The following is a 26472-nucleotide window of genomic DNA, read 5'->3' as shown; positions in this document are numbered from 1 at the left end:
GGGTTATGCAGATGCAGGATATTTATCTGATCCAGATAAAGTTCGATCACGGACATGATATTTGTTCACTTATGGGGATACAACCATCTCATGACGATCTGTTAAACAATCTTTGGCTGCTACCTCTTCTAATCATGCAGAAATTCTTGCAAGCCATGAAGCTAGTCGAGAATGTGTCTGGTTGAGATCAACATGTCAGCATATTCGGGAGTCATGCGGCATGCATCATGACAAAACACCAACAGTAATGTTCGAAGACAATGCAGCATGCATCGAGCAACTAAAGAAAGGTTATATCAAAGGCGATAATACTAAACATATTTCACCCAAGTTTTTCTTCACAGATGACCTTCAAGAGAATGGAGAAATTGAAGTCCAACAGATACGCTCAAGTGACAACCTTGCAGATCTATTCACGAAGTCGCTACCCCCATCAGTTTTTGAAAGCTTGATACATAAGATTGACATGCGTCGACTTAAAAACTTCAAATAAACTTTTCAAAATCGATGTACTCTTTTTCCTTTACTAGGATTTTTTTCGCAATGAGTTTTTTCCTAGAAAGGTTTTAATGAGGCACGATTATTGAAAATTGGACATCCAAGGGGGAGTGTTAGAATATGGATATCTCTAGAATACTCTAGAACAACCTCTTGACTTTCCAAAGTCATAACTATTGACTTTTGGCTTTTCAAGTACATGTATTTGGCCTTTGAATTTCTCTACTTATGAATATGTTCTAATGAGCCTATAAATATGACTCAAGTCTCATCTTGTAAGACACACACTTGAATGAAATACAATTTCATATGATGTCTTCTCTCCCATATTCATCTTATATATAATATATACAATATATTTCTAATAGAAATTTTAATGTTGAACTGATGGATGTTTTTAATGGAGAAATTTTATTTTAAGTTGGTAATATGCGTATTGATATTTTATCTTTTACTAGCTTTTGGACTTTGGTCCTTGGTCTACCATATTGATCATTAATGAATATACATCAAAGTATCAAACACACTTTGGTTCACTTTTCTGGTTTTTCAGTACACTAAAATATATCTATACTATCTATACTATACTATAATGGAACGGGATATAATTTGATTCAACATTTATTCCCTAATTTTGGTTATCAAAGAAAATAAATAAATAGTGTCATATATCCGCTAAACTACTAGATTGTACTTATCCTACTAAACTACAACCACGACATATTCTATTTTTAAAAATAAATAAATAGTGTTACATATCCTACCAAACTACTAAATTGTTAAACAACTAGACCGAGTATACTTATTCTACTAAAATTATCCTATTATTTTTATTATAAATTTATAATTATTATATATTTAAAAAAATATTTTCAAAATTTATATATAACGTGATAAATAAAATTTTTAAATATTAACGGAACCGGTGCATCGCACGGGATTTAAGCTAGTCTTTAATAATTACAGCTAAGTAGTATACCAGTATACATGTGAACTACAGGAACAGTACTCAGTGTCCAAAAATTAAGATAAATTAAACCACGATTAAAACATGTCAAATCCCTTTTCTTTTTTTTCCTTTTTTTTTTAAAAAAAAAATCCTGATTCGATTCTATATTCTGAGAGGGTATATAATCATCTTGACTTAAAAAATAGCTCTTGTTCCGGCCATCTGCTGAAGCGGAAGTTCATGCAATTCCGAAATCCCTATCTAGAAGCCGTCCAATGTATTGAAATCTATATAGTTTAAGCAAATCAAATCACACGCCTGCACAGATAGCTCCTGAAAGTCGAACAGCATAAACAATGTCAGATCCATAGGAAAGATTCAGATAGGGGCAAATGAGCTTCAAGCCCTCTATACTCTATTGGGAGAATTATGTAAATTCCAAAGACAAAATGATACCTCTGTAAGATTACCTACAGCAGCTCTCTGTATGTGCATATTATGTGTGACAGTGTGAGTATGTTAATGTAAGAGATAGAGTAAGGAGACCTGATGACCAAGATGAGCAGCAAAACTTCCGTTCATCAATGTGTTTGACATCAAGACCAATGAACCAAGATCCGGTGCTAATATCATCATGTGCATAAGTGCGAAGAATAGCTCTGCCAACACAGATGGGGAATAATTTATCAGGTAGTTGGGGGTAAATCCTCCCACTTAACATCATAGACATATATTAAACATACCTGTTAATTGAAACAAATTTGGCTAATGCCTTGGATATGAGAAACATCTCACCAGATGCATGACGAAAGTACCTGTTGAATACAGGAATTACAAATAATAAACCTTACAGACATGTATCGGTCAAATATGTCTATCCAACAGCCAAGAATGCTCTTGGGATGAAAAAAATTGAACCAAGATAGCACTATGAGATGGAGAATAACCAGAGTGGGTCATCTACTTTCATATCACACACACACACAGACACACACACACATATATATATATGAGAGAGAGAGAGAGGGAGGGAGAGGAGGAGAGAGAGAGAGAGTGAGAGAGAGATAGAGAGCGAGGGAGGGAGGGGGGAGAGAGCGGGGGAGAGAGCGAGGGAGGGAGGGGGGAGAGAGAGAGAGGGAGGGAGGGGGTCAGGGGGGTCGGGATAAAATTAGAACTTCAGTCAGGATCAGAATTTAGAACCAATTTCAGCCCTAGATTTTGTTTATCAGCATCTCACAATTATTATGTAATTTGTAAAAAAAAATATTACTCTTTACATCATTATTATTAGTAAAATACAACAATTTGAACTTTTTCCTATCAGGTTGGTTTTTCGCCTCATATTATTTAACATAACACTTCACTATCTGATTTTTATTATAAATTTCTTGACCTGCAACCTACCAACTAATTGCAATATTACTTTTGAGTACATAGGCAGAATCACATACGTTTTTCCATCCCCAAATTTCCACCAATCAGGTTCATACCATTTCTGGCTCCTGCCAATATTCCATCAAAGCAAGTTACGAATGCAAAACACAATAATTAAGAGTGACACTCAGATTCAACATATTAATATATTGGTAAACTTACTGTTCTGAGAATACTTCGCCAGATTTCATACAACCGATATATACACGAGGCTTGTCCACATGTGTGGCAAGTACATTGGTCAAGAGATCTGCAACGAATACAATAACAAAGAAAAACTTTTTAATGAGTTTTACTAAAATAAATGATCTTTGAACCAGGAGATGACAAGTACAGTAAGCTACGACCCCTTTCACATTAAAATATCACCATTTTAGTATTAATAGTTCTCTTTTTTCTAGATAAGAATCCAAAAAAATTAAGAGACTTCTCTTAAACTGCACCAGTTTTAAAAGCAAAAGTGAATAGCAGCAACACTGAAAGCTATATTAAACGCTCTAAAAAAGATTTCTAACATACTACCTCTGTCCCATTGAATTCTATACATTAGTTTTCGGCATGCTTTTCAATGCTCCTTTAAAACATAACTACATAATATTTTTAATTTTTTTTTCTGAATAAAAGTTTTATATTTAAACTTTTATTCAAAAAAAAAATTAAAAAAAACATTATGAGACTATACTTTATAGAAGCCTCGAAATACATGCAAATAGTAAACGTAGAAAACCCGGTGGGACGGAGGTAGTAATAAATAAGGTAAATGTAAATAGTAACCACATAGTATAACTAAACCCACCAATATTTACATAAACATTGTCATTGACTTTTGCATAGAAATCAGCTTCCCATTTTTCTGCAGCAAGCGCAAAGAAACTTTTTGTTTTCTTTGGCAGTTCCTCGAGAGCCTCTACATGGTCTTCCTGTCAAAAATAATTAAAAGTTTGCTTTAACTATGGAGTCAACTAACATTGCTTCTGTAAATTATAGAAAAACAAAAGCAAATAGTGGTAGTTCTTCTATTCCAAGGTAATTAAACTTATTTATACTATTAAAATGTTTGAGGTGATATGTTGCATCAATATAATTGCACCAGGCTGATGGTGTATAATAACATTATTCTGTTAATAATAAGACAGAAGCAAATCATGATGGCTTCTTCCACTTAATAGTAATTAGATATTTAAATTAATAAATATGTTTGAGTTAATGTGTCATACTAATATAAAGTACCAGGATGATTGTACTTTATTTGAATTTTAGTATGGATTTTTCAACATGAGCACCGAATGATAGAGATAACATCATATATAATTTCAACAGGTGTTGCATACAAGTATAATGAAGTCACCGGTCTGCCTATTTTCCCTGTCGATTGCCTGATCCATATTGTCGCCACGGTTAGGACTGAAAATTTATAATTTATAACAAATTTAAGCCAAGGCTAAAAATTATGCGGACTACTCAACTTAAATGAAACTTGAAAGTACGAAAGAAATATTATAGACCTTCTCCCAATGACAAATCGTGGAATGATCCCCTTTTCTTCCATCTTCGTTAAAGCTGCACCTGCAACAACAAAGATCTGGGTTTACCACTAAAAGAAATTTGCATAAGCAACTACATTCTAGATCCACTAACTTATTAGGCTACCTCGTGTGGTTTGAGAAACCAATAACTATTCTTTTTTCGGGTAAAAGGAGACAAGACAAAATTTGCTAATGGTAAGAGATTGGTCATCACTGCAACTACTCACTGCAAGTTGTGTCGCCAACATTTTGTGAAGGAATATCATTTAGTGAGTTATTATTATCAAAATAAAAGAGAAAGTAAAATTAAAAAGTCGTCACTAACATTTCATAGAAAACCTCTTTATGAGAAATAAGGATAAGATTCCATACATCAGGACATTCCCTATCGACGTGGAGTCTTGTGTCCCGGGTATGAAGTGTAACCTTCTTTAAGTAATCATGAATGTTCAAAAGATACCTACACTCAAGTTCAAGACCATGTTTCTGTCTTACGGGAAGTAATGGGTAACTCAATACGAATTCCTAATCTAACTATGTTGCTTAGACTTGGTTGGAAGTATTCATCATAGATATGTGTGCAACTGTCAGACCAGTGTTGTTAAACGCGAGATTCGCACTCAAGCGCAAAGGCTTCCTGGAGCATAAGCGAGAAGCGCAACGCAAGAAGCGTGTTTTTTGAAAAAAAAATTGCAACAACTTGAAAAATGTATAACAATAAATTTAACATGTAATGAGCAAATTAGATTGCCATAAAATATGTTAATAATATCCAGATTCAAGTTTAGGGCAAAAACATTAAGTCTTTGTAATAAAATAAATATAGAGGATCAACTAAAAGTTCCATAAAGTAGTCCTGGACTTCTTAATAGTTAATAACTTGACAAAAACTAAGGATCATCATTAACATAAACTAAAAATCATCATCATCAGGCTCTTCATCTTCTTGAAGATTTTCGAAATCTTCATTTTCACTGCCATGGTCAAGATTTTTATCCCCCTCTTCAAATTCAATTTCATCTTCATCGTCTTCACTTTCATCAACTAAATGCCTTTTAGATGATGATTCAATGGTTTTTATTCCATTTTTGTTTCCACTAGAGGTATTTGACCTATGGTAATGATAATATACATATGTAATAAGTACAAAATACTTAAATAATAAATATGTAAATTAATTACTTAAGTATTAATTATCAGATTTTTTAATTATTTTACCTAGAATTATAAACGAGGCTCTGTTGTGTGTATATACAAGAATCAGTACTATATACTAAGAAATCAGGACTCAGACTCAGTATGTGTGCTTGTGTATATATATGTAAGAAAGAAGATGATTACCAGAAAGGAGATAATCCACCACATATCTTTTACAATTGTTGTGTGTATTATTTGTATCGTTCGTTAGTGTCAGTCTCTTTTAGGGTTTTTATTACCCTTTTCCTTCAAAAAAGACCCGGTCAAAGGCCCAGTCAATAAATTTAAAAAGCGCGCTTTTTTGCGCTTCTTGCATCTTGTTTAAGCGTAAGAAGCGCACCAAAAAGCACGCTTCAGGAAACTTGCATCGCATAATTGAATCGAAGCGCTTCAGCCTCGCATCGCATCGCTTCTCGCTTAAGCGAGCGCTTAAGCATTCTTTTAACAACACTGTGTCAGACTCGCCAATTTATTAAAACATTGCATATTTTTCGCCAAAATGAGGTGTAGAGTGTCCGCGCCAGTGTCGCGACACTGATATTTGAGGTGAAATACAGAATTGGGGTAAAATAGTTTGTACTCGCTACAAAAATTTAATAACTATTGGCGAACACACTTCCCTGAAACCGCATCAAAGTTAGTTAATACAGCTAAGTTGAAAATTAAGGTAAATTCAGGCTTAAACATAACAGAAGATAATCTTCTGGAATCACTATATAAACATTTCACCTAATGTTATTGGATACAGAAACACATTGCTCTCATCATTCTATGTTATACATCTCTATCCATATATACTTATATCCTTTCAGAGTAAAATTCTATGGAGTCCACCTTTAATTGGAGTCCTCGGAGTCCATATATGTTCTGCAAGTAAAATATAGCTTAAAATATTGCTAAACATATTATTTTTCAACAAACATCACTATTCTATCAAAAATCTTGTAGATTGCATACATTTTACAAGCAGAACATTGCAAAAATATATATTCTACAAAACATGTTTAGTTTGCAGAACATAAATGTTCATGTTGCAGAACATATTGCAGAACATACATATTTTACCGTAAATATATGAGATTTGCATGATTTTGTTGAAGTTATGCTATTTGTGTAACATGTTTTGCAAAATAACACGTTTTACAATATATTTTATTTGCAGAACGTAAATGGACTCCGAGGACTCCGATAAAAAGGTGGACTCCATAGAACTCAGCCCTATCCTTTCATGCCCACATCCATGCCCAATTGCCCATTACTTGAAGCAAAGAAGCATTATCCATGCACCAGCTAACATTACAATGATGTTCCTTTGAAAGCAACAGATAATCGAGGTCATAAAGGAAGGAAGTACTGTACCAGTTGCCATCCATGCCTTGCGTATTGCATCTCGATTGTTCTTGCGACCGAAGCTCGTGAGTACCCCTATTACAACTAGTGGCTGTTTTCTGGGAGAATTTTTTGTATTTGGTAAATGCTTCGATACAAAACCCTCTTGTCTCGCTGCAGCCAATTCCATCTCAAGGGCCGATAATTTCTTCTGTTGTTCCCTAACAATCACAATATCCTTGGTCAATCTGAAAAAATAACTTCAAGGACCCCAATATATGATTAACAATAGACAAATAATATTGATAATTGATAATTATATTACCTGCACGCTATAATTTTTAATGTATCATCCACTGATATTGCAGATTGCCCCTAAAAATAGAAATTATTAAGTAAAACAGTTCTACCAAAATAAATATTAAAAATGTGATATGTTAAAGTTTAATATCATTTGTCAAGTGCAATGCAAAATATAAATGATTCATTTCTATATATGCCTAGTCCTGGTGTGAGCCAAAGACAAATGAAACCTCTACACTAACTCATACGAATAACAGTGATATGGACAGTCTCCCACAACTGAAGACTAAATATGCCATTCTTGTTCATCATGGCCAGGAATTTCCTATGAAGAGGTATTGACCAAATATATCTATAACTTAGATGAAACTGGTCTGATAGCATACCATACTGTGAAGGCATTTAAGCCGATTGATTAATTACATACATAAATCTTATTTAACTTGGCCGGTGAATAAAAATTTTAAAGTGGTGCATAACTTAGAATGGACAATAAGTTGGCATAATGTTAATCAAAACCTTGATTTTAGTATCATTATTTCTTGGTGAATCTTAGTTTCAAGACGAATTTTACTTTGCATCCCTATGTTTTGGGAAAAACGCAGTTTAAGTTTCATAGTTTGCAAATCAACATTTAACATCCCATAACTTGTGAACCCGCCATCCACCCATTAAGCTAGTTTTTTCACAAATCTTTACCGTCATCCTTGGTCAACAAACACATATGAGACAGATAACTAAGGGCAATTTCGTCATAAGTAAAATAAATATTAAAAAAGAAAATTCAAAATACATATTTTGTCGTATGTATCATATATGTACAATAATAAACTAATTATGCTTTTGAATAGAAGATTCATAATTTTTTATTATTTAAAAACTTTAAATTCAATAATACACAATCACGATTATTAAATTTTTAAAGAAAAAAATTGCATTAAATTCATTATTTTATTTTTTTGTAGAATATTATTTTCCTTTTGTTATTTAAAAATTATATTCAATTTATTTGATAAGAATATTTCTTTCTTTAAGAAAATACACAATGAAATATGCACTCTCATGTTTAATATTTAAAAAAAGTACTATATATACACACATATATATATATTCTAATTAGTTATAAATGATCAAAGAAACCCTTTGTTGACTATTGAAGGTCAAAATTAAAGGAGGAATTTTTTGAAGGATGGATACTGTAACATGTCAAAAAGATGAGGGATACAAAGTGTATACATAAAAACTATAGAGTGCGATGTATAACAAGCTAAAATCAAAGGGATGCGAAGTGTAAATTCGTCTAGTGTTAAATTGCCGAATTTTTTTAATAATGTGCACCGCGACTATTTTATAGCCGCCAAAAGGAAAACACAAGAGTATGTCATTACATTTATTTACTATCACAAATTCTACTGTATTTAGAAGGAAATATTTAATTATAAGAGATTTAGAAGTATCAATAATAATTGGGAATGTTTTGGAGAATATATAATTGCCTTTCCAACATATGTTGAAAAAAAATCTACTTAAATCTTGTAACCATTACTTAAAAAGACCATTCATTGAACTGAACCATTGATGTGATATCTTTTCATAGGTGGTAATCCACACAAATTTTCAAGGGATTTTAATCCTCAAACTACTCCGATTTGTTTTTTATAATCCAGTTAAGAACCAGAATGTTTCAATTTATTATAATCCTCAGGCTATTTAGCTTATTTACTCTAAATAGAAAAAGACTTCTACACTATTTCTGCAGGATTACGATACCTATTTGATGTATGTATCACATTATCTCAAAATGAACTAGAATGTGATGGAAACTTGTTCCTAACTTTATTTCAATTAATTAAATGTGAAATAGTAAATGTAAATTATAGATAGTAAATTGACTATGGTCCTCGACTACAATTCATAGACTAGGGATTTGTTCTTGGAACACCCTAAAATATCCTTTATCTTTAATTTTACAAATTCTTATTCCTAATACTTGTCATAATTCATCATTAATACAAGAACGTATTAATAATTAATATTTACTAATTATTATCTAGGAATATTTCTAAGGTATATTTATTTGCCTTTTGGATTGGATATCTACCTGACCAGTTATTCTGTCGAGCTCTTTGGCCAAGTATACCCTGTTTTCCGCATCCTGCCACAACCTATATATTGCCAAAGAAGATAAAGTTGGAAGTTAGTGCCTAGCCAAAATATGTCACATAACACTAATATCTAACACCATACGGCAATTATGAACTTGAAACAAAAATGAATCAATTTTACACAATGTTTCCTACAATTTGCTCTACAAACGTAATCGCTTAATTGCCACATTTCCATTTCAAAATTATACACATACATATTTTAATGAGAACATTGCGATTATAAGGCAAGGGATCAACAAACAGTGCTGCTAGACTTATATATAGCAACTCAATTAACAGTTCCTAATTACTAAAACAAAATGAAACATAGACAAAACCCTAGCGTTTGACTGTATGTGAATTTCAAAATATTGTGATCAGTGAAAAAATATACATATTAGAGAGAGAGAGAGAGGGAGAGAGAGAGAGAGGGGGGTAGAGAGGTAGAGAAACGGAGAGAGGGGAGGGGGGGGGAGAGAGAGAGAGAGAGAGAGAGAGAGAGAGAGAGAGAGATGACCTGCCGGCGACGTATAAAGAAGCGAAGGTGGCGAACATAGAGAGCAAGAGAGTAGAGATACGGGATCGAAAAACCATACCGGAGAGCCGGTTACTCGATCCCCTACTCTGCATTTTTCTTCAATCGGCTTCTCTCAAATTCAATTTATGCAGAGTAATTAGAAGTTATAAAATTTTAAATCGCAGCTGAATTGAACTGATTCTAGTAAAAAACAAGAGATCTCAAAAATCTCGTGGTGAATTTTAAATCGAAATCTGGTAGTTATAACTTATAAGTCGTAACGATCAACCAGCAGGTGAAATGGAATTATATTTACGGTTGAGTCGCGCTTAAAAACAATTTGTCGGACTGTGGATTTCAGTGCCTGGGCTTTGTTGAAGCTTATAATATTTTTGTTGGGCCATGATTGAAGGGGTATTTGTCGTTTATTTGTTGAAAGCGGGTTGAACCTAAGAGGCCCAAATGCAATATGTCTGACATTTCCAAAGAAATATTAATAGATCTGAACTATTTCGACCCGACAATCTTGTGACATGATTGACGCCAAAGAAATATTAATAGATCTGAACTATTTCGACCCGACAATCTTGTGACATGATTGACGCAAAATCTGAAATTTGTATTGACCCTCGTTTTTTTCTAACAAAAACGACAAATGTTTTACACGTTACACGTATAGACAAATTCATGGATCTTTTTTTTTTTTGCTAAACAACAAATTCATGGATCTTATCTTGGCCTTATTCACGCTTTTTTTCCATTCGAAATTAGGCTTGTGAGTGGGGCACGAAAATAGTGAGCACGTCCGGTGGGTGTGTCCCGTCTCGTTTAAACGAGGAATGGGACGGTGTCGGGATTAAAATTTTAATTAGTTTAAATATTGGACGGTCATGGTATTTATCTGATTTCAGGGTAAAAACCCCGCCACACCCCGAGTATAATATATTATATATATTTATTATAATATAATGTAACATTTTATAGCGTGGAATATAATATATATTTTTTATGAAATAAGTTATAATTTATTTATTTATTATTATTTATATTATAATAAAAACTATAGAATACTTAATTTAAAATTAAGTATGCATCTATTTTAACACTATATAATATATTATAAAAAAATATTTTTTATCAATTTTTTAAAAATATAATTAATTAGTAAATGGGGCGGGATGGGGACTAAGTTTTATCCCATGGGGCGGGGATAGGGATACACTATAAATGCCCGCGGGAAACGGGCTAGCATGGGGCAAGTTTTTTTTATGCAGGACGGGTATGAGAATTGCAATCCTCGCGTTGGACCCACCCCATTGATAATCCTGTTCGAAATCATAGCCTTAGAGCACATGCAGCGGAGACCCGATTGGGGTATTGAGACTCGCAATATGACCTGGGCAGACAAAATTAAAGACCCAAAGCGTTGGGACAATTTTAAAAAAGTAGCCTCGTCCCATCATGCTGGGTTGGACCCCTTCTGTTGCTATTTATTTTTTACTATCAAGTTTTTTTTTATGCAGGACAGGTATGAGAATTGCAATCCTCGCGTTGGACCCACCCCATTGATAATCCTGTTCGAAATCATAACCTTAGAGCACATGCAGCGGAGACCCGATTGGGGTATTGAGACTCGCAATATGACCTGGGCAGACAAAATTAAAGACCCAAAGCGTTGGGACAATTTTAAAAAAGTAGCCTCGTCCCACCATGCTGGGTTGGACCCCTTCTGTTGCTATTTATTTTTTACTATTACTTTTTCTCCAGCTGCATATCTCTCACCCGTTGACCGCTTCCTTTACCGTCAAAAGATAATATTAACGTTATTATTGTAACGTTTATTTATAAACAATAATATTCCTCTCCAATAAATATCGATTCTCAAACCCCTATTATTCACATTTCTTACTTCTAAAAAAATTATTAAAAGATGAATCCAAATAATCCCCCATCTTCAAATCAAAATTCAAATCCTCAAAATCGAAACCCTCAATTTCCATATCCAAATATTTATTTTCCAAACCCACAAAATTTAACATTTAATTCTCAAAATCAGAATTTTCAATACCAATTTTCGCATTCTCAAAATTCTTAATTTCCATTTCCTCCGTTTTTAAATTCAAAATTTGAAACCCAACAAAAACCTATTAATATTCAAAATTCTCCAGAAATGCAAGTCCCGACCTTTGGTCATGAAAATATTATTGATCAAAATGATGATTGTGAGAAAACCGAAGAGGTACGAGAAATTATTGGTCAGTGGAAGTGGGTTGTGGATAAACTTTTAATCAGTGCATGGTTGAATGTGTCAATTGATCCACTAATCGGTACTGATAAAAAATCCGAAGCATTTTGGGACTGAATTCATCAATATTGTGAAGAATATAATACTGGTGTCATTAAGAGAGCAGTTGGGGAAATGAAAAAAAAGGCGGCAATGAATAAATGAAGGTGCTCAGAAATTTGGATCGTGTTACGATGAGGCTCAGCGAAATATCGGAAGCGGTTCAAACTTCGACAACATAATTCAAGAAGCTCATGCACTTCATTTAAGATTTACAAGAAGAAGTCTAACTTTGAGGGTCATTGGCGTGAACTTCGTAGACATCCCAAATGGAGAAAACCTGCAACTATTGCAATTTATAAAAGAACTAAATTACGTAGTTCTGGAGCTTACTCATCAGAGGAAAATAATAATACACCAACATTTGATAATTGTGAACCGGTTTGTCCTGAAGGTACAAAAGCAGCTAAAAGGAAGGGAAATGGGAAGGCAAAAGCTGCAGAATTTGAAGAGTATGAACCTTTACAAGTTACTGACTTGAGAAAAATGAACATAATGGATACAATAATGACTCGAGCTCTTTCATAAAATATATGGACATAGCTCAACATCCACGCTTTGAAAAAGTATTTACAAAGACTGTGAAGCAGGTCATCATCGTCTAGTGAATGATTATTTTTCACCAAATCAAGTATATCCATAAAATATATTTCGACAAAGATTTCGTATAGGAAGACATGTCTTTCTTCGTATTATGGATGTTGTTTCAAATTTTGATTCATACTTTCAACAGAAGATTGATGCAGTAGGAAGAAAAGGTTTATCACCTTTACAAAAATGCACTACGACAATGCATATGTTGGCGTACGATGTATTTTCCGACATTGTTGATGATTATGTTTGTATTGGAGAGAGTACTGTGGTTGAATTCTTGAAGAAATTCGTGTCCAATGTAATTACGATATTTTGAGGGTGAGTACTTACGAACGTCGAACTCAAATGACGTGCAACGCCTAGTACAAATGGGTGAGGCTCGTGGCTTTCTTGTTATGATGGGCAACATTGATTGCATACACAAATAATAAAACAAATTGTCCAAAAACATGGAAAGGAATGCTCATGAGTGGTCATAAAGGAGTTACAATAATTATACTGGAAGCGGTTGCTTCATCTGATCTATGGATATTACATGCATTGTTTGGAGTTGCTGGATCAAATAATGACATAAATGTTTTACTTCAGCCACCAGTATTTGATGATGTGTTACAAGGTCGTGCTCCAGAGGTAAATTATGTTAGATATATTTGAGATGTCATGTCTAATCTGATTTATATTTAGTTTTCAGAACTTAACAACAGGACTTATCAGGACTTACTGAAGTCAGAACTTAATATCAGAACTTAAGGCGTCAGAAGATATATATATCAGGACTTAAGTGTGGGAAGACTTCAGATAAGGAATGTGGCTGATTTACAGGAGAAGATCTGGACTAAAACAATAGAAGATATGCATGAAGAGTTAAAGGACTAAAAGACTTGTAGAAGATATCTGATTGATATATTTTAGGAGACAGAATTATATTCCATATCAATTTGAAGATATCTTGTAACTGTGTACTATATAAACACAGCTTAGGGTTTACACTATATGTGTTATCATTATCGAGAAGATTATATATTGTAACCTAGCAGCTCTTAGTGATATTGTTCATCACTGAGAGAGAACAACTGTTCTATTGTAACAGAGTTTATTATATTGAATATACTTGATTATTGTTACTTGTGTTCTAAATCGATTTGATTGTATAAACACTATATTCAACCCCCGTCTATAGTGTTGTGTGACCTAACAAGTGGTATCAGAGCCTTTCTGTTAACACACATACAGTAAGATCCAAACAATCAAACATGTCTGAAGAAACACAAACTCCAACTAAGCCCACCAAAACTCAAGATACTCAAAACACTCAAACCCACAGTCGATATGAGACTATTAGGGTTCCCATACTGAGACCATCTGAGTATCCCATATGGAAAGTGAAGATGGTTATGTTTCTGGAAGCTACAGATCCTGAATACCTTGACAGAATTAATGAAGGATCACATAAGCCTACCAAGCTCTCTGTTGCAGTTGCTGATCAACCAACAAAGACCATACCAAAGGAGAGAAGTGAATACACACCTGAAGATATCTCATCTATTGCCAAGGATGCAATGGTAAGGCATTTGCTGCATAGTGCAATTGATAATGTCATGTCAAACAGGGTAATTGGATGCAAGACTGCAAAGGAGATATGTGATGCTTTGGAGACAAGATGCCAGGGAACTGATGTAATCAAGAAGAACATGAAGACTATATTCACATAAGAGTATGAGCACTTTGACTCAAAAGCTGATGAGTCATTAACTGATTTATATGACAGGTTTGTCAAACTCTTGAATGATCTGTCACTGGTGGACTGGTGGACAAAGAATATGATCTTGAAGATTCAAATCTAAAATTCCTTTTAGCTCTTCCTGAAAATTGGGATTTGAAGTCTACTACCATAAGAGACAATTATGACCTTACTGAAACTACTCTTGATGAAATTTATGGTATGCTCAAGACTCATGAACTTGATATGGATCAAAGGAGCAAGAGGCATGGAAGAAAGTCAATGACAGTTGCTCTTAAAGCTGAGGAGGAATCTCCTAAAGTTGTTGTCTCAAAGAGGGGCAAAGGAAAGGCTCTCATCATAAAGTCTGATTCAGAATCATCAGATTCTGATGATGATGATTCAGAAATTGAAAGTTTACCTGAAGTGGATGTTGATGCAGAGATGATACGACTGTGTGCTCTTATGGTGAAGGGTATCACAAAGATAGCCTCCAAGAAATTCAGAATGGGCAAGAAGTTTTCCAGGAAAAGTGGAAGTTCTGATAAGAAAGGGTTCAGAAAGTCTGAAGGCAAAGGAGGAAAGTCTGACAGAGGAGACAACTCAAATGTCAAATGCAACAATTATGGTGAAAAAGGCCACATATCTCCTGACTACAAGAAAGGAAAAAGTGATAAAAGCAAGACACTTGTCACAAAGGAAAAAGTGATAAAGGCAAGACACTTGTCACAAATGAAAAAGTGATAAAGGTAAGACACTTCATATTCTGAAGATGAGGTGAACTATGCCTTGATGGCAAATGCTGATAGCAATCCTGAAACTGCTGAATTGAAGGTACCTCAAACAACCTTTGCTTTTCATACTGATGATATTACTGAGTTGAGATTATATCTTAAAACCATGTTCATTAGTTTTAGAGATCAAACTTTAACATGTGAAAGATTAACATCTGAAAGTCTTGCTCTTAAAAACAGAAATGACTATTTAGAAAAGGAGTTAGTTTTTCTTCATCAAACTAAGAAAGAAAGAGTTGAGGCTTTGTATGTTAGAGATGAAGTGCTAAAATAAATGAATCTCTAAAAACTGATTTAGAAAAGGAAAGAGAGATCATCAGAACTTGGACTAACTCTGGCAGAACAACTCAGAATTTACTAAGTAGTGGAAACTGGAAAAAGGGTTTAGGTTATGTAGATGATAAAAGTGAGAAAGGAACTGTGCAAATTGAGCCAATTGTTGTTAAACAGACTGCTAAGCCAAAGATAAATCCTGTTAAATTTGTAGCAAAAACTGTTAAGTCTGATTCTGAAAAGATGAAAGATTCTAAGACAGGAGTAAAAGAAAAGTCAACTTCTGACAAATTAAAACAGGATAAACCAGCTGAAGTTAACATAGGCTTAATGACAAAGAAGCAGCTTAAGCATTGTAGAATTTTAATCATCACAGAAGCATGGTAAAACAATTTTACACATATAAAATCCAAATAATATGCATACAAATCATGCATAAAATCAAGGGATCGATTTCTAACCTTTAAAAGCGATCCAAAATAACGATCGGAGATCCTTAGCAGCTGCTCCTCAAGTGTGAAGCACTCCACCGGTATCCACCAAGAAAACGATGTAATGGAGGAGGAGGAGGTGGAGAGAATTAGGGTTTTGTAATTTTTTAGGATCGAGGCAAAAATAGGGTTTATAATAGTATATTTATAGGCAAAATTTTCAGCTGAAATTTTCCCATAAAATATTATTATTATTAACCCTTTAATATTCTCATTAATAATTAAAACAACTTTTAATTATTAATCCTTTTTCTAAACACTTTAGAAATAATTCTCTCTCTTGATTTAATTTTCAAAAATTAAATTCTTAATTAATAATATTAAGAACTTTTCTTAATTAATTTATAATCAATTAAATCTCATTTAATCAATTATTAAATTTGTCAATTAATTATTTATTTCATAAATAAATAATTATCAGCCATTATTAATTAATTCCTCCACCATTGTATCATTCTCTTTTATGGTGTGACCCTGTAGGTTCAATATTAAGCCGGTAGTAGAAATAAATAATAATAAAACTATTTTATCATTATTTATATAAATTCTCTAATTTATTAAATATGATTAATTAATTAATCATATTTATTCTACATCGTGAGGGATACTTCTCAGCATATCGCGACTATCCGGATAATACGAATTCACTGCTTAGAATACCAAGAACCTATTCAGTGAATAGTTACCATACAATTAATTCCTTCTACCCTGCAATGTCACGATTAAATACAAGGCATGGAACTTGTGTCAAGCCTATCTAATTTAATCATTTGCTTTCCCATTTACTATGCTTAGTTCTATGTAAATTAGAAACTCCTTTCTAATTTCATTCACTCTGGCCAGAGATTCCTGAACTAGCATAAGTGGATCAGCCTTGAACATTCTCTTCCTTCACTGGAAGGGGTAGATCCTTTATTGATCATACACTATCTTCGTGTACAAATTCCTATACCCAGTAGAGCCCTAATAATTGTCCCTGGAGACTAAGAACTAAACCAAAGCATAGTTCAGTGTACACAAGATGACTATGATGACCTCAAGTCTAAGGATACTTGTACAACTATCACTATGTGAACAACTGCTGACACGTGAGTGAACTCCATCAGTTGTTCAGCTGGGCGAGTCATGTTCAGTGAACTTATTCTATAATAAGCACCTACATACTAGCTATAGTGTCACCACACAAATGTCTATGAGAACAGACATCCTTCATAATGAAGCAATCATAGTATGTACCGATCTTTGCGGATTATTAATTACCAGTTAGTAATCTCACGACCAGGAACTATTTAAGTTTAGAGTTATCATCTTTTAGGTCTCACTATTATGATCTCATCATAATCCATAAAAAGCTTTACTCTAAACTATGGTATATCTTATTTAAACACTTAAATAGATAGAGCCCGTAATAAAAATAAAACAAGTCTTTTATTAATATCAATGAAATCAAAACAGATTACATAAAAGTTATTCCTAAATCCTCATACATGATTGGACTTAGGACATATCTCTTTCAAGCATAAGCTGAAAGAGATTAGAAATGTGAACAAGGTAAAGGAAGCTAGGAAAAATAGGAATGAAAAGGAAGGTGTGAATAAAAGCAATAATTATATGCCTGTTCCTAATGCTCCTAGAAAGAAATGCTATAACTGTGGAAACTCTAACCATCTTGCTTCTTTTTGCAGGTTGAATAAGGATATGAACTCTTTACCTCCTAGATCAGGAGTTAAAAGTCAGTCTGTTAGGTTTAAACCACAAAATCCTTGTTTTCATTGTGGTAGTTTATGGTATTCCATTTATACTTGTAAGGAATATCATAGTTTGTACTATGATTATTATCAAATAAAACATTCTTTAAAGAAAGTTAGCATTATTCTTTCTAGTGTAAAGTCTGATACAAAGTCTGATAAATAGCATGTTAGCATAAACTCTGAAATTAAATCCGCTGCAAATGCTAACAAACTTAATAAGGCCATAGGATCCAAGCAATCTGGGTCCTTAAAACTAACCAATAGTGGTCTTTGTGATTGCAGGGCAACAGGAAAAACATCCTAGTTCTGGACAGTGGATGTTCAGGACATATGACTGGAAATAAAGCCCTGCTATCAAACTTTGTGGAGAAAGCTGGCCCAGGAGTTTCTTATGGAGATGAAAACATGGGAAAAACTTTGGGATATGGGAATATCAATCTTGGGAATGTCATCATTGAAACAGTAGCTCTTGTCTCAGGACTTAAACACAATCTGCTAAGTGTGAGTCAAATCCGTGACAGAGGTTATCATGTGGATTTCTTTGAAGAACACTGTGAAGTTGTAAGTAATTCTATAGGAAAAGTGGTTCTGAGAGGTTACAGACATGGTAACATATATGAAGCCAGACTTTCAACAAACTCTGATGGTTCTGCAATCTGTCTGTTGAGTAGAGCATCAATTGAAGAAAGCTGGAATTGGAACAAGAGACTCTCTCATTTAAATTTCAACAATATAAATGAGCTTGTAAAGAAAGATCTTGTAAGAGGACTGCCAAAATCAGTATTTTCTCCTGATGGCCTTTGTGATTCATGTCAAAAGACAAAATAAAGAAAATCTTCATTCAAGAACAAAACTGAATCCTCAATTCTTGAGCCTTATCACTTACTGCATGTTGATCTATTTGGTCCAGTCAATGTCATGTCTATTGTAAGGAAGAAGTATGCTATGGTTATAGTGGATGAGTTCACAAGATACACATGGATGTATTTCTTGCACAAGAAGAATGAAACTGCATCTACTCTAACTGATCATGTTAGACAACTGGATAAGTTGGTCAAAGTTTCTGTTAAAATCATAAGAAGTGATAATGGCACTGAGTTCAAGAATTCAATCATGGTGTTAGATATATTTGATAATGTCATGTCTTATGTGTTTTATATTTAGTCTTTCAGATCTTACTTAGCAAGAAAGATCAATACTTAACTTGAAATCAGCACTTACTGGAAGTCAGAACTTAAGGATATCAGTACTTAACTTATCAGGAGATAATTATCAGAAGATAGATATCAGAACTTAAGTGTAGAAGGACGAACATAAAAGGAAAGGCTGATTGAAAGAAAAGAAGATCAAGACGAACATAAGAAGAGATATGCATGAAGAAGAATTCTATGAGGAATAGAATACTTGGAAGAAAAGATATCTGATTGATATATTTTAGGAAGCAGAATTATATTTCATATCAATTAGAAGATCTTGTAACTGTGTACTATATAAACACAGACATAGGGTTTACACTATACGTGTTATCATAATCGAGAATATTATTCATTGTAATCCTAGCAGCTCTCGTGATATTTGTTCATCACTGAGAGAAGACAGTTTCATATTGTAACAGAGTTTATTGAGTTAAATAAAATATGTGTTCTTTAAATTCGATTTAATTGTGTTATACACTGTATTCAACCCCCTTCTACAGTGTGTGTGACCTAACAAGTGGTATCAGAGCTTTCTTTTAACACACAAACAGTTTAAGATCCAAAAACAATCATTTTTGAAGAACCAAAAACTCCAACCAAGTCCAACAAAACTGAAGAAACTCCAAAGACAATAACCCATAGTCGATATGAGACTATTAGGGTTCCCATGTTGAGACCTTCTGAGTATCCAATATGGAAGGTGAAGATGGCTATGTTTCTGGAAGCTACAGATCCAAAATATCTTGACAGAATCTATGAAGGACCACATATGCCAACTAAGCTTTCTGTAATAGTTGCTGATAAACCAGCACAGTCTGTACCCAAGGAGAAAAGTGAGTACACTGCTGAAGATATCTCATCGATTGCCAAGGATGCAAGGGTAAGACACTTGTTGCATAGTGCCATTGACAATGTTATGTCAAATAGGGTAATCAATTGCAAAACTGCAAAGGAGATATGGGATGCTCTGGAAACAAGGTGTCAAGGAACTGAAGCAGTCAAGAAAAACAGGAAGACAATACTCACTCAGGAGTATGAACACTTTGACTCAAAACTTAATGAGTCATTAACTGATTTATATGATAGATTTGTTAAACTCCTGAATGACTTGTCACTAGTAGACAATGAGTATGATCTCGAAGACTCAAATCTTAAATTCCTGTTATCTCTTCCTGAAAGCTGGGATTTGAAGGCCACCACTATAAGAGACAACTATGCTCTTGAGGAAACAACTCTTGATGAAATCTATGGAATGCTCAAGACTCATGAACTTGAGATGGAACAAAGAAGCAAAAGGAATAGGAGAAAGTCAAAGACAGTTTCTCTTAAAGCTGAGGAGGAAATCCCTAAAGCTGCTGCTTCAAGAAAAGACAAGGGAAAAGCTCTCATCACAAAGTCTGATACTGAGTCATAAAGTTCTGACAGCGATGATGATTCAGAAACTGAAAGCTTATCTGAGACGGATGCTGATGAAGAGATGATGAAGCTGTGTGCTCTTATGGTGAAAGGAATCACAAAGATTGCATACAGGAAATTCAGGAGAGGAAAGAAGTTTTCCAGGAAAGGATCAAGTTCTGATAAGAAAGGTTTCAGAAAATCTGAAGGCAAAGGAGGAAAGTCTGACAGAGGAGATTATTCAAATACTAAATGCTACAACTGTGGTGAGAAAGGCCACATATCTCCGGAATGCAAAAAGGGAAAAAGTGACAGAGGCAAGGCACTGGTCACAAAGAACAAAAGCTGGACAGACACTTCAGATTCTGAAGATGAGGTTAACTATGCCCTGATGGCAAATGCTGATAGCAGTTCTGACACTGCTGAATTAAAGGTACCTCAAACAACTTATGCCTTTCATACTGATGATATTACTGAGTTGAGAAGATATCTTAAAACCATGTTCATTAGTTATAGAGATCAAACTTTAACATGTGAAAGATTAACTTTTGAAAATCTGGATTTTAAGAAAAGGAATGATTTCTTAGAAAAAGAGTTAGTCATGTTCCATCAAACTCAGAAAGATAGAGATGATGCCTTTTACGTTAGGGATGAAGTACTAAAAATGAATGAATCTCTAAAAACTGAGTTAGAAAAGGAAAGAGAAATAATCAGGACTTGGACTAACTCTGGCAGGACAACTCAGAATTTGTTGAGTAGTGGAAACTGGAAAGAGGGCTTAGGTTATGGAGATGAAAAGGAAACTGTAGAAATTGAGCCTATAGTTGTTAAACCAAAGCCCAAGGTAAAACCTGTTAAGTTTGTACCTGTAAAATCTGATACTGATAAATCAGAAGTTAAAGAGGAATCAACTTCTGATAAACTAAAATAGGTTAAGCCAACTGAAGTGAACATAGGCTTAATGACTAAGAAGCAGCTTAAGTACAAGCTGAAAGACATTAAGAATGTAGACAAGGTAAAGCCACCTAGGAAAAATAGGAATGGAAAGGAAGGTGTGAATATAAGTAACAACTATAATCCTGTTCCTAATGCTCCTAGAAAAACATGTCATAACTGTGGAAATTCTAACCATCTGGCTTCTTTTTGTAGGAAGAATAAGAACTTAAACTCCTTACCTTCAAAGTCAGGGGTTAAGAGTCAGTCTGTTAGATATAGGCCACAAAATCCTTATTTTCATTGTGGTAGTATATGGCATTCTATTTATACTTGTAAGGAATATCATAGTCTGTACTCTGATTATTATGAAATAAAACCTTCTTTAAAGAAAGTTAGTATTATTCCTTCTAGTATAAGTTCTGATACAAAGTATGATATTGTAAATTCTGATAAGAAAATTGTTGACACAAACTCTGATGCTAAATCCGCTGCAAATGTTACCAAACTTAATAAGGCCAAAGGATCCAAGCAAGTCTGGGTCCTCAAAACTAACCATTAGTGGTCTTTGTGATTGCAGGGCAACAGGAAAAACATCCTAGTTCTGGATAGTGGATGTTCAGGATATATTACTGGAAATAAAGCCCTGCTATCAGACTTTGTGGAGAAAGCTGGCCCAAGTGTTTCTTATGGAGATGGAAACATGGGAAAAACTCTGGGATATGGAAATATCAATCTTGGGAATGTCATCATTGAAAAAGTAGCTCTGGTCTCAGGACTTAAACACAATTTGCTGAGTGTGAGTCAAATCTGTGACAGAGGTTATCATGTGGATTTCTTTGAAGAACACTGTGAAGTTGTAAGCAAATCTACAGGCAAAGTTGTTCTGAAAGGATACAGGCATGGTAACATTTATGAAGCTAAGCTTTCAACAAGTACTGATGGTTCTGCAATCTATTTGCTGGGCAGAGCATCAATTAAAGAAAGCTGGAATTGGCACAAGAAACTCTCTCATTTAAATTTCAACAATATAAATGAGCTTGTCAAGAAAGATCTTGTGAGAGGACTGCCAAAGTCAGTATTTGATCCTGATGGCCTTTGTGATTCTTTTCAGAAGGCTAAACAAAGAAAATCTACTTTCAAGAGCAAGACTGAGTCATCAATTCTTGAGCCTTATCACTTACTTCATGTTGATCTATTTGGTCCAGTAAATGTCATGTCTATTGCAAAGAAGAAATATGCTATGGTCATAGTAGATGAGTTTACCAGATACACATGGCTGTATTTCTTGCACACAAAAAGTGAGACTTCATCTATCTTGATTGATCATGTCAGACAGCTGGATAAATTGGTCAAAGATTCTGTGAAAATCATTAGGAGTGATAATGGCACTGAGTTCAAGAATTCGATTATGGAAGAGTTCTGCAAAGACCATGGAATAAAGCAGGAATTTTCTGCTCCTGGAACTCCACAGCAAAATGGAGTTGTTGAAAGAAAGAATAGAACTCTCATTGAAGTTGCACGAACTATGCTTGATGAAGCAAAGTTACCAACTTACTTTTGGGCTGAAGCTGTGCAGACTGCTTATTTTACTCAGAATGCAACACTTATTAACAAGCATAGAAAGACACCATATGAGATGGTGAAGAAAAAGAAGCCAAATCTGAAGTACTTTCATGTATTTGGATGCAAGTGCTTTGTTCTTAAGACTCATCCTGAACAGCTATCCAAATTTGATCTAAAAGCTGATGAAGGAATTTTTGTTGGATATCCACTTTCCACAAATGCTTTCAGAGTCTACAATTTAAGAACAAGGGTTGTTATGGAATCTATCAATGTCTCTTTTGATGATAAGAAGATTACTGGACTTGAAGATTTCAATGATCATGATCAGCTGAGATTTGAGAATGAGCTTCTAAGTTCTGAAAATGTAAATTCTGATAGTCTAAATCCTGATACTGCAAACTCTGATGGATTAAACTCTGATGTTATTGAAACTGTACTACGCCAAAGGAAGATGCACCTGTGCAGGGGGAGCATATTGAAGATTCAACCACATCTCAAGAAGCATCAAAACCTAGAACAGGCTCTTCAAGTTCTGACTCATCAAGTTCTGATAAGCCAAGTTCTGATAATTCTGGAAACTCAAATTCTGAAGGATCCAACTCAGAGAGCATAATTTCAGGGGGAGCATCAGAAAATGTTGATGGAGACAGCATGGATTATGGGGGAGCATCCAGTTCTAGAGATCACCTTCCTTCTGCAAGGAAGTGGACTAAAGCACATACACCTGACTTGATTATTGGAGATCCAGATACAGGTGTCAGAACTAGAACATCAACATCAAATGAATGTCTCTATCATTCCTTTCTCTCTCAGACTGAACCAAAGAAAGTTGAAGAAGCTCTTCAAGATGCTGATTGGGTGCAAGTAATGCAGGAAGAGTTAAATGAATTTGAAAGAAATAAAGTCTGGACCTGTTAGATATATTTGATAATGTCATGGCTAATATGTTTTATGTTTAGATTTCAGATCTTATTTGAACAGAACAAATCAGTACTTAACTGATCAGTACTTATACTGGAAGTCAGAACTTAAGGGATATCAGTACTTATGTTATCAGGAGATAGATATCAGAACTTAAGTGCTGAAGGACGATCAGATAAGGACAGTAGCTGATTAAAGTTAAGAAGATCAAGATAAACATAAGAAGAGATATGCATGAAGAAGGAATTCCGTGAAGAATGGAATACTTGGAATAGAAGATATCTGATTGATATATTTTAGGAAGCAGAATTATATTCCATATCAATTAGCGAATATCTTGTAACTGTGTAGTATATAAACACAGACATAGGGTTTACACTATAAGTGTTATCATTATCGAGAATATTATTTATTATAACCCTAGCAGCTCTCGTGATATTTTGTTCATCACTGAGAGATAACAGTTCCAGATTGTAACAGAGTTTATTGTTTAAATAAAGTTTGTTTTCTGTTATATAAGTTCTTGAAGTTTGATTTGATTGTAATAAACACTGTATTCACCCCCTCTACAGTGAAAGTGTGACCTAACAAGTGGTATCAGAGCCATCTGTTAACACACATACAGTTAAAGATCCAAACACAATCATGTCTGACACAGAAACTCCAACTAAGCCTACCAAAACTGAGGAATCATCAAAGACATCAACTCAGAGTCGATATGAGACTATCAGAATTCCCATATTGAGACCATCTGAATATCCCATATGGAAGGTAAGGATGACCATGTTTCTGGAAGCAACAGATCCAGAATACCTTGATAGAATCAAGGAAGGGCCTCACAAACCTACCAAGCTCGCTGTTGTAGTTGCAGGTGAAGCAGCAATGACCGTACCAAAGGAAAAGAATGATTACACTGCTGAAGATATAGCATCTATTGCTAAGGATGCCAAGGTACGTCACTTATTGCATAGTGCCATTGATAATGTAATGTCAAACAGGGTAATCAACTGCAAGACTGCTAAGGAGATATGGGATGCACTGGAGACAAGGTGTCAAGGAACTGAAACAGTTAAGAAGAACAAGAAGACAATACTCACTCAAGAGTATGAACACTTTGACTCTAGGACTAATGAGTCATTGACTGATGTATATGATAGATTTGTCAAACTCTTGAATGACTTGTCATTAGTAAATAAGGAGTATGATCTTGAAGATACAAACCTCAAATTCCTGTTAGCTCTTCCTGAATGTTGGGATTTGAAGGCAACAACAATAAGAGACAACTACAATCTTGATGAAACAACTCTTGATGAAATCTATGGAATGCTCAAGACTCATGAACTTGAGATGGAACAAAGAAGCAAGAGGAAAGGAGGAAAGTCAAGGACAGTTGCTCTCAAGGTTGAAGAGGAATCCCCCAAACCACCTTCCTCAAAGAAAGATAAGGGTAAAGCTCTTATCATAAAATCTGATACTGAGTCATCAAGTTCTGAGAGTGATGATGACTCAGATTCTGAAAGCTTGCCTGAAACTGATGCTGATGAGGAGATGATGAAGCTGTGTGCTCTTATGGTGAAAGGAATCACAAAGATTGCATACAGGAAGTTCAGGAAGGGAAAGAAGTTTTCCAGGAAAGGCATAAGTTCTGATAAGAAGAATTTCAGAAGATTTGAAGGAAGAGGAGGAAAGTCTGACAGAGGAGATTACGCTAATGTTAAATGTTATAATTGTGGTGAGAAAGGCCACATATCTCCTGATTGCAAGAAGACCAAGAATGACAAAGGCAAAGCTCTTGTCACAAAGCAGAAAAGCTGGACAGACACCTCAGACTCTGAAAGTGAGGAGAACTATGCATTGATGGCAAATGCTGATAAATCAAGTTCTGAGAGCAGTTCTGAAGCTGCTGAAACAAAGGTACCTCAGACTACTTATGCTTTTCATACTGATGATATTAATGAGTTGAGAAGATATCTTAAAACCATGTTTGTTAGTTATAGAGATCAAACTTTAACATGTGAAAGATTAACTTCTGAAAATCTTGCTTTTAGGAAAAGAAATGATTTCTTAGAAAAAGAGTTAGTCATGTTTCATCAAACTCAGCAGGATAGAGATGATGCTTTTTATGTTAGGGATGAAGTGCTAAAAATAAATGAATCTCTAAAAACTGAGTTAGAAAAGGAGAGAGAGATTATCAGAACTTGGACTAACTCTGGCAAAACAACTCAAAATTTGCTAAGCAGTGGAAACTGGAAAGAGGGCTTAGGCTATGGAGAAAATAAAAAAGGAACTGTAGAAATTAAGCCTGTTGATAAGCAAAAGCCGAAGTTAAAACCTGTTAAGTTTGTAACTGAAAAATCCGAAAATGAGAAATCAGAAGTTAAAAAGGAATTAGCTTCTGACAAACTAAAACAGGAAAAGACAGCTGAAGTTAACATAGGCTTAATGACAAAGAAGCAGCTTAAGCATAAGCTGAAAGATGTTAAGAATGCAAACAAGGTAAAATCACCTAGGAAAAACAGGAATGGAAAGGAAGGTGTGAATAAAAGCAATAACTATAAATCTGTTCCTGATGCTCCTAGGAAAGCATGTCATAA

The 26472-nt window shown here is 34.4% G+C and overlaps 1 protein-coding gene across 1 annotated transcript; it reads right to left on the bottom strand.

Annotated features, from left to right (window-relative positions):
- Positions 1–1435: 1435 nt before the first annotated feature.
- On the bottom strand, positions 1436–10439 carry LOC141708254 (hydroxyproline O-galactosyltransferase HPGT1). The gene is made up of 12 exons (XM_074511771.1): positions 9901–10439; positions 9338–9401; positions 7259–7308; positions 6964–7154; positions 4387–4447; positions 4213–4285; positions 3678–3801; positions 3044–3131; positions 2899–2949; positions 2191–2262; positions 1994–2106; positions 1436–1780 (listed from the first exon to the last, which is right to left on the bottom strand). The coding sequence occupies exons 1-12, from the start codon at positions 10011–10013 to the stop codon at positions 1758–1760; spliced, it is 1023 nt and encodes a 340-aa protein (XP_074367872.1). The 5' UTR covers positions 10014–10439; the 3' UTR covers positions 1436–1757.
- Positions 10440–26472: the final 16033 nt, after the last annotated feature.

The sequence above is a fragment of the Apium graveolens genome, chromosome 2, assembly GCF_009905375.1.
Source record: "Apium graveolens cultivar Ventura chromosome 2, ASM990537v1, whole genome shotgun sequence".
Taxonomy (NCBI): Eukaryota; Viridiplantae; Streptophyta; class Magnoliopsida; order Apiales; family Apiaceae; genus Apium; species Apium graveolens.
This window is presented reverse-complemented; position numbering and strand designations above follow the sequence as displayed.

Excerpts from the sequence above, each read along its gene's own strand:
- LOC141708254 (XM_074511771.1), bottom strand. The coding sequence starts at position 10,013 with ATGCAGAGTAGGGGATCGAGTAACCGGCTCTCCGGTATGGTTTTTCGA. Across the intron at positions 7,309-9,337 it reads TCGACAGAATAACTGGTCAG|GGGCAATCTGCAATATCAGT; the intron begins GTAGATATCCAA and ends TTCTATTTTTAG. Across the intron at positions 3,802-4,212 it reads CCGGTGACTTCATTATACTT|GAAGACCATGTAGAGGCTCT; the intron begins GTATGCAACACC and ends TATTTTTGACAG.